General features: G+C 41.3%; 2 protein-coding genes across 3 annotated transcripts in view; both read right to left on the reverse strand.

Moving 5' to 3' along the window:
• Window positions 1-475: 475 nt before the first annotated feature.
• On the reverse strand, window positions 476-10,063 carry LOC126474243 (forkhead box protein B2-like). 2 transcript variants are annotated; one of them, XM_050101709.1, is made up of 4 exons: window positions 9,876-10,063; window positions 4,487-4,531; window positions 3,849-3,893; window positions 476-2,918 (listed from the first exon to the last, which is right to left on the reverse strand). In XM_050101709.1, exons 1-4 carry the CDS (start codon window positions 10,041-10,043, stop codon window positions 2,892-2,894), a joined length of 285 nt encoding a protein of 94 aa, XP_049957666.1. In that variant the 5' UTR covers window positions 10,044-10,063; the 3' UTR covers window positions 476-2,891. The 2 variants fall into 2 exon arrangements, with proteins under 2 accessions (XP_049957666.1, XP_049957673.1); XM_050101716.1 differs by lacking the exon at window positions 4,487-4,531.
• LOC126485041 (endothelial transcription factor GATA-2-like) overlaps window positions 10,044-12,641 on the reverse strand; it is a gene marked incomplete at its 3' end in the record, with an annotated part of 640,253 nt that continues 637,655 nt past the window's right edge. The window contains exon 5 of the mRNA XM_050108680.1: window positions 10,044-10,274. Coding sequence (XP_049964637.1) covers window positions 10,044-10,274 — 231 coding nt within the window. The remainder of the gene's footprint in view (window positions 10,275-12,641) is intronic.

Below are 12,641 nucleotides of genomic sequence, written 5' to 3' on the forward strand. Positions count from 1 at the left end.
CAGAGTAGTTAATTTTTGCGTTTACTTTTGAAATGGTGAAGGACGCTTCTCATTTATAATTTCCTATGTGATTTGTTCTTTTACGAACTATTTGAACTGGAAAACTTATGAGAACGGTCAAAAGGATTTTGCATCACGATAAGTCGTAATGGTTAAAAAATTGTTTTGTTTTCCTATAAAGGCGATTTAAGTTTCGTAAATGAGCTAAAGCTGGAATCTCTTTAACTGTTTGAAGTAATACGATGTAGACACGAATGACTTCTTTTTCCCCGAATGTAATTGTCGTACATCACAAAACCATTTTCTTTCTGGTTTCAAAGAATTTTTATGCTTCTAGAGGAGACTGCACTTAAATTTAAGGATTTACTAATAAAAAAACAGGATGTCGATTGTTTTCGCTTTATGCCATTTTACACGATATTTAATCATATATACATTGCTACAAAGAATGATGTTTTAAATAAAAAAAAGTATGTGGTGGAAATGCATAATTTCAATTCTTCAGACATTCATGGTGGTGGGATATTACATATATGTACATATATGCACGCATACACACATAAGCCAGTATACAGTGACATGTAGACAGGCGTATGCGTAAATATACATAGATACATAGGTTCTAAAACGTCCACAATAAGACACACAAATGTTGCGCACGGTCAACCCGTGAGAGTGCTCACACAACAACCACACCGAATCTCACGCACAGAAATACTGTACACGCTTTCCACACTAAAATGACACTTTATTTAAACAACACAACATCGAAATATTTGAAATAATACTCTTCGGCCATTTCACTCAGTGAGCATATTCAGGAGTAAGTAGTCGTTAGAGCTACTACTGGAAAGACATAATCATTACAGAGATGTTAGTTCTGTCTTCACATTCATTCTTTCTTGCTTGCTTGTAGAGTTACACCATGACGTGACACAGGCTATTAGTGCCATTGTCCGAATGGCTATCCTCTCACTCAGTGCAATTTCTAAATGTTGCTGTTTTGTCAGTTGGCTTTTGCAGCTGATTTTTACAATTCAGTTTATACATCATTATGCTAGCTTAAGAGTTTTCTAATTTCTCTCAGTTTTCAACAATATTAAGCTTTTCTTTATACGTGCAGAAAACACAAAAACCTCTGTGAATGGTTATTTTGCATTAGTGGTCAATGAGCATCCGTTGAAACTTCCAGTTACGTGTGCAAGCAAACTACAATCAATATTTTTAGTTTACTGGCAACAATATAACATTTTTGACTAAGTACAAAAATATGGAAGCATTTGCTGCTGATTATGTTAAAATTGTATTCAATTATTGTTTTAATGAAGGCTCAAATGGCACCAGTGGTAAATAAATAAATGCATATTTTGTTAATTTCTGCACAATCAAACACAGAGACCCCCAGCCTGATGCTGTAGATTTTGATGTATGTGTTATCTATTTCCAGTTTATTATTTCAGTAATGGAGAATAAAACGTTCATCAGGGAATGGATAAATTTGAGATTTAATTCTCTCTATGTGTATCAGGACTTTAAGGAACTCTTGGCCTAACAACAGTGAGTTCCGAAAAATGAATGCTTAACCAATTAGGAGTAAAAGGAAAGTGCGTTGCTGCAACAACTGTGTGTGTGAAATTTATGCACTGAGTACACATCGCTGAAAGGGAGAATATTGTAATTTCTGTCGGTTGCACTTACGTGAATAGACTAGAAAGTTATAGCCTTGAGAAAAACAAAATGGATTCAACTCCCTGAATATGCTACACGAATGAAAATTAATAGTACTGTGTAATACATCAATTTCAATAAATAACAGCTCGGCTGATCCATAATGTAGCAGATACATTTTCAGTGTTTTTCTCTTTTCATTTGTATATATGTGTGTGTGTGTGTTTGATATTTCATCACAAAAATATTAGTGTACATATGAAGTAAATTTGTTATCTTCAGTTTTCTTCACATCATACAAACGTAACGGTGACTGAAAACGACGAAAGACATGCGCACACGCCTTGAAGATTGGTTTTTATTTGTATAAAGAGAGAAACTTTAATACTATCGTAATGAATATTGTTTAAACGGTAAGTGCGTACAATTGATTCAAAACAGTGACTCAATTTCCATTATCAACAACAAGAGGACACACTTGTATTGTTACTTAAAGCGCTACAACAATCTATGTAATGACCATCGCCATTTCCGTCTCTTTTTCGCAAAATTAACAAGACAAACAGGAAAGTTTTGACTGCATTTTTGCTTGTTACATTGCTTAAAAACAAATTCTGCAACACATACAAAATATAAAGTCGTGAAATCGTCTGCAATAAACCTGATACTTGATTTCGTCCATTTTTTAGCTTGTTTCACAATTCTTAGTCAATTCTCTTTACACTAGCTTATTATATTTAGATATATAGATATTAAGAAATATGTTGATTGCACACATAAAACGTAGTCACGTCCACGGCGTCCATTGGGAGGGAGCGGGAACAGAGAGGGGCAACTCACAATCTCTTTGCTCTGATAGACATATCTTTTCTCAACTCTTTGTACTTGGTTAACTTTTTTAGTTTTAGAGCCGCACGCGGCAGAACCGACGAACTGCAGTCGTTTTTGTCTCTTTGTCTACGCACAATGGACAACAAATGTTTTCATTGTCGCAGTACCAGAGCTAGACGATATTTTAGTCACGATTGGGTATCACAAGGGGTCCCGCAAAACTCTCGTTTCAGCGCTTCCAGGAAACGTCAACAGCATTGTTGCGGGGTGACAGGTGATCCTCGTCATAGGAGAAGGTCCGATGGCGGCGGTAGCCATAGGGGGTTGTCTCCGCCGAGAAACAGCGCCGCGTCGGGGGCAGCGGCGAAGTCCGGCGGCTGCGGCCCGAGTTATCACGTGTACTCTGCCCGCCAGCTGGTCTGCAACACAGGGGCAAATGCTCGTGTTAGCAACTCCATCTCAGCACGCAGTCTTAACTGCAGCTGACGTTATAGTTTACACAGGTTATTTTCTGTATCTGTTTACAGTCATTGCGACTCGTTTGTTAGCACATGAAGGGAACAACTGACAAATAATACTAATGGAAATAATTCACTCTCCTTTTTTTCTGTAAACAGCAGTTCCATAGTCATAGTTTATCGTTTTCCTCTATTTATTTATGTTTATTTGTTGCCTATTTGAAGAAACGCGGGTCTCGAAACAAGTATCTGCGAGCTGCTCGGTTTGCAGCGCCGACACCACTCCCGAGACGACAGAAGTTCAGTAGCAATCCCTTATGAATCATATTTTTGAAGGATACGGTTGAATGAATGAAGGTAGTTAAACAGTAATAAACAGCCAAGAAAGTAATATATGAAAGTCAAGAAGAAATCTCTGAAACTACTCGGCAGAAATGCAGCAGTACGTGGAAGAAAAGCGGATTTGAGAACCTGTACATTCAGGAGCAGAAAGATGTTACCAAATGAATAGGCCGGACAGAATGGCTGACAAAATAAGGTGTATGAGAACGCATGATGAGAAGACGTGACAGCTTGTTTGTACTAAGTCAACGAGCACAGCTAACTGGTAACTGGAAACTTTTAGTCGGGAACCCGAGGAAGTCGCAGATCATCTGACAGGTTTAACACGAGATAATAAGTGAACACGTTTACTCCTGGAGGCAATGATCTGTGTTAAGCAACCAGTCGCCAAGCTTTTCATTTTATCTGAATTTGTATGAGAGTCTTACATTTTTAGTTCTATGTTTCTTAGTTAAGATCATTTGAGTCCCGAAAATTGTAAATATGATGCATTCATTCTGATAATAATCTTATGCTTAAATGAATAGCGAGAATGGACTAAATACTTACATTGTCTCTTTGCAGGCTGTTTGCATTCCTAATATCCCACTGAATCTGCAAAACACAAAAACAAAAATATTAGTCAATTACAAAGATTCAGTTAGTCTAAGAGATAATGTGCATAACTTCGTCATCTAGTTGAATTTGACTGTGTGGACGTGTTAACTGTTCATTCTGTAGAGTGTATGCTGTAATCCATTCTTCTGACAAGTTAAAACAATGTGTTGGGCCTGTAGCGTCGTACTGAAATCAGGAAAGCTAAATGTAGTCGGTCGTAAGGTAGGCTTATAGTGCGGGAAAGTAAGAAAATGAGATGCAAGAGAAAAAGACAAGGTTCAGGTGCTCTTCCAGGAAACAGTTTTAATCTCTCTGAAAGTTCATAACAACGTAGAATAAATAATGTACGGACTTCGCAAAAGGTTTTAATTTACTGGATGCTTTCTTAGGCTATAACGAGTTGTTTTTAGTCCTGACTTTGAAAGAAGGCATCAGCGCACATTGTACCAGTGTCAACTCTCGTGCAACGTAAACACACGGAAATTTAGTACTTGTTTAGTTCTCTGGAAACGTGATTCGGACGAAATAAGAATTTTTATCATGATAATTTTACAGCTAACAATGTAGGAGATTCGAAAGTGATTACTTACATTGACTTTCTGTAGATTGTTCGTATTACGAATATCCCACTGGATCTGCAAACAAAGGTAGCAGAACTTCACAATCATGAATTCCCATGCGCTATGGTTAGTATCTTCGTTATTGTTGTTAAGGGTGGCAGAAATGTTAGAATGCAACCGCAGCAGACACAGCGATGGTTAAAGCGGCGTTAGGCAAAGTAGCAAGTAGCGGCACTAACACACTTGCTTCAGATATGAAAGAAGTGAAGGGAAAACAGACATAGCCCAAGCGCTTTGTTCAGAGGTAATGGATCAGAAACTGAACATTTCATCAGCAAAACCAACGTGTCACTTATTTGCATTCCTTTCCTCTCTAAATCACTGTTAAAATATCTAAACATTTTAATTATGTATCACATTTTCACTAACTGATATTTTGATTCGGTTAAGGAGATGAGCTACTTGTACAATGCTTCCAGTTCCTACAAAACTGAAAACTAACGTGCCGTTTTAAATATGGAGATAAATTATGATTCAGAATCTGCAGAAAAGGTCGTTGTTTGGAGTTACCACTACCGCTCCAAAAAGACAATGAATGTTTACTGCGTCATTAAAGAGTAAGACGAAGATGAGCTGTCATCGGTACAAACCAAGCTTAAGTGTTAAGTTTCGTCTAACTTTCATCGCCGCGAGACCGGCATTTTCCAATACTTGTGACAACCTGTACAAAAATCGCTCTACTTTCGCTTACGGTTCTTTAAAACTAAAACTGTATTTAACATTAGGGAAAACATATTTTATGCTAACACAAATGAGAAAGTCAACCTTATGAGCAATCGAATGTTGCATACCGTTAAGGACGCAGTATTATTAAGTTCAGAAAGACACACAAATGACGATAAATGCTCAAAATTCGAATAACCAGTAGTAAAACAAATATTATACCACCATTCAAAGACAGAAAAAGTTATTTGAATATCCGTACTTGATCTGTGAGTTCACCTCATTCAACTAAAAGGGCAAAATAAGTTGAGTTATAGGCATCGCCACACAGTATTGAAAAACGGATTCAATCATACCCAGTGATGCAAGAGTACCTTTTCAACTCTCTTACCACAATTTCGACGTAAAAAAAAAATATGCCATGGTATCTCATGCGAAACATACATTCGTATCTGTGAAGCAAGAACTACATTTGTCGACCATGTAGCAGCGAGGCATAAATTCTACGAACAAGACTAGAGAATGTTCCGATCGAGCGACCATCGATGATATCATCACTAAGCATTTAGATGTGAGCGACTTGGGAAGCTGGCTAGACATTTGAACGTGATGGATGTATTTATTCTAGCAACAGACAGCTCGTTAAATGGTCATTTTTAGTTATACGATCATTTCCATATCATTTATCCATGTTTTGTAGTTGACATTAATGCAAGAACATATAGTTGTTGAAAGTTTTCCCTGTGACTGTTGCATGAAGACTAGAACAACCAGTAAAACAATCTATTTTTCTCACCCAGTTATTTATTCGTCGCACGTGTTTCAAAGCCTTTGCATGTAGTTAAGTGGTAGAGTAAGTAATTAGAGTAGGGCGGACGCTGGTTAACCAGGTATGCTAATAGTGTTTCTAGGTTTTTGGATGACACATTGATTTCATTTTTGTAACATTCCGCTTGTTTATGGCCTTCTGATGCCACTTGAAAACAAACTAGTCTGATGCCGGCTCCCATGGAATCAAACACGTGCGGCTGATGCGGAATTAGACATACTGGGTTTATATCAGCGGCTGCAGTGAAGCCGTAAAAGTTTCGAGTGCAAAGTACTGTTCCACACCTGTTAATAGAGCAACAGCTAGTTAATATGGATCGAAACAAATTACCTACGGCAATGACACCTGAAGAGTCAACCGGACCGCGATAAGTTGATAACAACGCTGTAACATCTGGAACTTTGTACAATCATGCGCTATTGTATCACGGGAGCTAATAGTCATCTTGCCATACAATTCTTTGAAAAAGAAACCTAGGCCACTTTCTTTTTTTATCATTCAAATACAGTGGCTGGTTTCTGCTGAATTTTCAGACCTAAAACACAGAAGGAGGTTTACAAGCGTCGGTGTGAGGTGGTGCGCATCGTTACAACCCGGTTTGGCAGGGAGGGAGGGTGGGAGAGAGAGAGGCAGGGAGGGAGGGAGGGAGAGAGAGAGGCAGGGAGGGAGAGAGAGAGGCAGGGAGGGAGGGAGGGAGAGAGAGAGAGAGAGAGGGAGAGAGAGAGAGAGAGTGTGTATGTGTATGTCTGTGTTTGTGTCAGTCCTCTGATGATGTGGTGCGGCTTGTCACGAATTTCTCTTCTGTAATGTTTTCCTCAAATCAAGGTCGATGTTTGATACTAGCAGACTTCTTCTGACCGCGAATGCCCTCTTTGCTTGTGCTACTTTGCTTTTTATGTCCTCCTCGCTTCATCTGTTATACGATATTTTGTTATCAAGATAGCAGAATTCCTTCACTTTGTGTACTTGATGGTGTCCAACTCTGATGTTAAATCTGTTGCTGACATCACCTCTGCCAACCAATATTACTTTAATCTTTCTCCGGGTTACTTTTAATACCTATTCTGTGCTCAGTAGAGTGTTTATTCCATTCAACATATCCTGTAATTCTTGTTCATTTTCACTGAGGATGGCGATGTCACCAGCTAATCACTTCATGGATATTCTTTCACCCTGAATTTTAAGCCGACTTCTGAAACCTCCATTTCTTTGCGTCATTGATTCTTTGACGTAGGGGATAGTGTTGTACGCGGAATGTTGTGTATCATGGATCACACTGAAAATGAATATCGTTTCTTTAAGTCTGAACAATTCTGCCTTTCCTGAAGCTGGAAAATTGTGTTACTTGCCGACTGGCTTCGTTTCTAACTGTTTCTAACTTGTAATTGATTTTTGATAATTTCAAAATTTTCAATTTCATTTAGCTTACAAATTACTGGTGTGTAGCTGAATAACAATGTAATACAAAGATTGTTAAATACAGTATTATTAAGATTTTTCTCGACTGCAATCATTTTAAATTTGAATAGAATGTTTGTTCCTAGGTACATGATAATGTTGCTCTTTGGGAAAGCATTTCAAGTTTGTATAAGCCTTACTTTTTCAGAGTAATTTTTGTAATTTCAGACAAATGCTAGGGAACACACAAAATGATTGTTATCATTTAAAAATGGCTGCAGGCGGAAAATCGGAAAAGTGTTCCGAAGTACAATACCCTCCGCTACTGATAAAATATTAAGGGAGAAAGACATAGCCATGCTTGTAGAAACAGAAAATACTTGCTGGAAAACTATGTAGTATTAGAAAACGAAGTGACTGCACTTAGCTTGGTCATAAGTAAAGAAAAAACTAAACATATGATCAACACCAGAAACAAAACAAAGTGGACAGTTGCTGACCTGTATGATGGATTTGAAAGAGTAAACTAGTTTGAGTATTTTGGAGGTATGGTTACGGAGAATAATATGGCATTAACAGAGATAAAGGCAAGAATATGAGCAGGTAAAAGGTGCCATAACAGCTTCCTTGACATTCCAAAACAGCTGTAGAAGGGAGTTTACAAAATGAGCACAAAACTAGTTGTTATGGGTTCGAAACTCCGAAACGTGGACAACAACATAAAAAAACAGAAATGTCTTAGATGCGTGGAGAAGTAGATGAAAATGGTACCTTGATAATTGGGACTAATGCAGAACTATGTGATCTCTAGAAAAATCCACCACTCAACGTAGTTGTGGAAGCACGAAGGCTACGCTTGTTGAAGGATGTGCGAAGAATGGAGGAAAGGTGAATGCCGGAGAAGGTACTAACTGCAAAACCAGAGGGTAGCCGCTCAGTAGGGGGACCAATATTGCGTGAGCTGGATGATGTGAAGACGGGACTGGAGAGGGCTGGCGAAATCGAGACACGACTGGAGCAACTAATGGTTGACAAAGCCCGGGCTGTTCAAGCACCGGAAAAGAAAGAAAAGAAGAACAATATGAGGAAGACTGCATCCCCGCATTGAAACTGAATAAAACAGCAACTAAATGTTTGAGCATTTCCTTCATTATAAATTCTTCAGTGCCTATACAATGAGGTGACAGAAGTCATGGCATAGCGATTCGGAAATACACAGATGGCGGTACCATCGAGTACGCAAAGTATAAAAGGACAGTTTTGGCGTATCTACCATTTGTTCTCAGATGATTCATGCGAAAAGGTTTGCAACGTGACTATGGCCGGGAGAATTAACAGATTTTGAAAGTGGAATGGTAGCTGGAGCTAGTCGCATGGTACATTTCTTCTGAAAAATCGTTAGGCGATTCAGTATTCCGAGACCCATAGGGTCAAGAGCGTGCTGAGAATACCAAATTTCAGGCATTATCTCTCACCATGGATAACGCAGTGGCCGACGGCCTTCACTCAACGACCGAAAGCAGCAGCATTTGCATTGGAAGTTGTCAGTGCTTACAAGCAAGCAACACTGCGTGATATAACCGCAGAAATCAATGTGGGGTGTAGGACGAACGTCTCCTTTAGGACAGTACGGCGAAATCTGCCGTTAATGGACTGTGACAGCACGACATCGCCTGCAGTGCCTCTTCTGGGCACCTGACCACATTTTTGGGACCCTAGATGACTGATAAACCGTGATCTAGTCAGATGAGTCCTGATTTCAGTTGGTAAGAGCTGACGGCACAGTTCAAGTATGGCACAGACACCGCGAAGCCACGGACCTAAATTATTCATACTACACTGTGCAAGCTGGTAGTCGGTCCATAATGCCGTAGGCTGCATTTACATTGAATGAACTGGGTCCTCTAGTCCAAATGAACCGAACATTGACTGAAAATGGTTATGCTCGGCTACCTGGAGACGTGAATCGATCATTGACTGGAAATGTTCGTCTACCTGCAGACCATTTGCAGCCATTCAGGGACTTGACGTTCCCAAAAAGTAATGGAATTTTTACGGATGACAGTGCGTCATATCATCGGGACACACTTGTTCACGAATCGTTTGAAGGACACTCCAGCCAATTCGGCCACACTGATCGTCGAACATGAGACGTAATGGAGAGGTCAGTTCGTGCACAGAAACCTGCGCCGACAACACTGTCGCAGTTGTGGACGTCTGTAGAGGCAGCATGGGTCATATTTCTGCAGTGGACTTCCATCGAATTTTTGAGTCCATGCCACGTCGGTCTGCTGCACTATTCCGGGCAAAAGGAGGTCCATTACAGTATTAGCGGTATACTTTTGTCACCTCGGTGTATTACTGGATTTAACCGTGGGGTATGAATACTGAGGTAACGGTTCTGGATCTTAAGCAGCGCCTGGCAAAGAAAGAAGCAATGGAGACTGAGGGAGTGAAGGAGACGCTCACCATGCCGTTTGAGGAGGCGGCGAGCCCGAGGCCGCCGAGGGGCGCCATGTGGTGGTGGTGCATGGCGGGGTGGGGCGGCGCCGGCGGCGGGCCCGGCGGCGCGGCGTGCTGGTGGTGGTGGTTGATGAAGCCCTGCTGGTGCTGGTGGTGGTACATGTAGTGCGGCATCGCGTGCAGGTGCCCGCCGCCGAAGCCGCCGCCCGCCGCCGCAGCCGCCGCCGCCGCCCCGAAGCCGGCCGCGCCGCCCTTGGCCGCGTCCAGCGGCTTCATCATATCCGACATGACGCCGCCCAGCGACAGGCACCCGCCGCCGCCACCCTTCTTCTTCTTAGACTTGGACGACAGCTTCCGGTTGCGCGTCTGGATGCCCTCCTTCTTCATCGTCAGCGGCCGGTTCACCTGGGGGCAAAGAATAGTGGCCATTGTTACTTGTTGCCAGGCTAGTCCGGATTCCTTCTCTCCCTATTTAGTTATTTCAGTCCCTTGCCTGTCACTGGCGCGGAGGGAAATGCTACATCCGCTCCTAAGCCAGTAAACTTTAAGATAGACAAACATAATTAAAGAAAACGTTAGGAGATATTAGAATAAGTATGGTTCGAAAGTTAAATAAATGTTGACACTCTCTGAGTTTTTATTAAAAGCTAAAGGCAAAAATTTTGTGATATTCAGGATGGTGCGAGAATGGGCCTTCATGCGGACATCTGGTGTAGTTGCATCATGGAATAGAAGGTAGCAAAATCTGCTAAGAACCCAAAGGTCGTTTATTCGTCAGTAGGGACTACAGACAGCGCACCTAAGGAAGCCGCCATCGCTTTGGAGGTTATGGCCCAAATCCCGAATGGAACGTAGGATAGCAGGAGAGGAATTTCCTAGCGGATCGCAAAGCCAAAAGTCGAGAGAGCGAAGCACACATACCTCGGCTTCCCGCGTCCCAGACCACACGTGATCCCCTCCAACACTTCTATTGGTCGGAGATTGAGACCGAAAGTCTACCAAGGCGTCCATCAGTCAGCAATCCTCGCCGTATCAAGTACACTCACACCAATATCTCGCTCTGGGTCTGTGTGCAGGCTGTGCGCAGACATCACAGCAACGTACTCAACTTTTGAATAAAAATTTTTTTTAAGTAATTCATCCTTACCCCCTCCAAAGAGTGGCTCCTGCACAATGAACACAATAAGAAATTAATATCTTCTACTGTCTTTCGGGATTCTTGGTGACGGTGATGGGGATGTTAGGGAATAAAGAGTGACGAAAACTGGGATATGTTGCTATCAGACAGAAATGAGTAGTAGGTATGCGGGTTTATGGAGGATGCACTACTGGAAAGCATGTGGCACGAAAATGTTGAGAATCCGATCCCCATCTGAGGTGTTGGATAGGGATGCACAAGAAGAGTCGTGCCTTCGTGAGGGAAAGGAGCATGAGTTGATTGCAGGGCGTATTTCCTGATAAGATGGAGGAAGGCAGTTAATGTTTCGTTGAGATAGGATTCTGACATGATTTGTGAACAAATTGTAAATATGATGCATTCAGATTCTCAAAAGAGCACATGTTAAGTATGAACTTCCTTCAATGCTCCCTTGCAAGTAACAGGTTATTTAGTAACAATCTCATTTCCTTTTATTAGAAGTCAAGAAATGCAGGAATGAATCCACAAGTCTACACTAATTATATCCTACGACCAGTGCTAGAGTATGGAATCCAATCGGAAATCTTTGCACAGTCAGTGCGTCATTACCACTTACTACTTGGGAACGCGATAGTACGGAGAATATACAGGGTGAAAATTATTGAAACTACATGAAAAAAAAACCTAAATCTGTTACTAGCTACGGCGTGCATACACTTTATTCAACATGTTGACGTCACTACAGATATTCGGATTTAGGTTATGACGTGCTCCATATGCCTGCCGTCATTGGCGGTGATGTGGCGCGGACGAATAGTGAAATTCTGCATGACCCGGTAAGGTGTCGGAACATCGATGTTGTCGATGACCTCCTGAACGGCTGTTTTCAGCTCAGCAATGGTTTTGTGGTTATTGCTGTACACCATTTCTTTAATATAGCCGCACAGAAAGGAGTCAAATGTGTTCAGATCCGGAGAATAGGATGGCCAATTGAGGCCCATGCCAATGGCCTCTACTTACCCCAGAGCCAGAATGCGGTCCCCAAATAGCTCCTCCAGGACATCAAACACTCTCCTGTTTCGATGGGGTCGACATCCGTCTTGCATAAACCACATCTTTTCGAAATCAGGGGATGAAATCATCTTCCAAAACCTTTATGTACAATTCGGTAGTCACAGTGCTGTCAAGGAATATCTCACCGATTATTCTGTGACTGGACATTGCACACCTCACAGAATTTGAACGTCCTAACGCCAACTGTTCAGAAGTTATCACGATTTTATTTCATATAGCTCAATAATTGTCACCCTGCATGATATTCGCTATCCCCGAAATCCCCTAACTGATGTACGACGCTATATACGTTTTAGTTTAGCTTCCATGCAAAGACAACATCTTTAAGGCGTGGAAATCTTCGCAATAATAGTAGATAAGCACGCTGAAAGCGTCAGATCCCCGTTCACGATGATTACCTGTTATGCTCTTTCCCCAACACACTTCAAACGTATGAGTAAAAGAATAACTTCGACACTGACCAAACGTAAATCATTAAATTTTTCACCTTCATTTAGCCTGAAGGGGGCACGGCAGAATGTTGGTGCAGCAATGTATAAAAGTACAACGCGAAAGTGACC

This window comes from Schistocerca serialis, chromosome 1 (genome assembly GCF_023864345.2).
Source record: "Schistocerca serialis cubense isolate TAMUIC-IGC-003099 chromosome 1, iqSchSeri2.2, whole genome shotgun sequence".
NCBI classification, from domain to species: domain Eukaryota; kingdom Metazoa; phylum Arthropoda; class Insecta; order Orthoptera; family Acrididae; genus Schistocerca; species Schistocerca serialis.

Excerpts from the sequence above, each read along its gene's own strand:
- LOC126474243 (XM_050101709.1), bottom strand. The coding sequence starts at position 10,043 with ATGCCGCACTACATGTACCACCACCAGCACCAGCAGGGCTTCATCAAC. Across the intron at positions 3,894-4,486 it reads ACAATCTACAGAAAGTCAAT|ATTCAGTGGGATATTAGGAA; the intron begins GTAAGTAATCAC and ends TGTGTTTTGCAG. Across the intron at positions 2,919-3,848 it reads ACAGCCTGCAAAGAGACAAT|ACCAGCTGGCGGGCAGAGTA; the intron begins GTAAGTATTTAG and ends CCTGTGTTGCAG.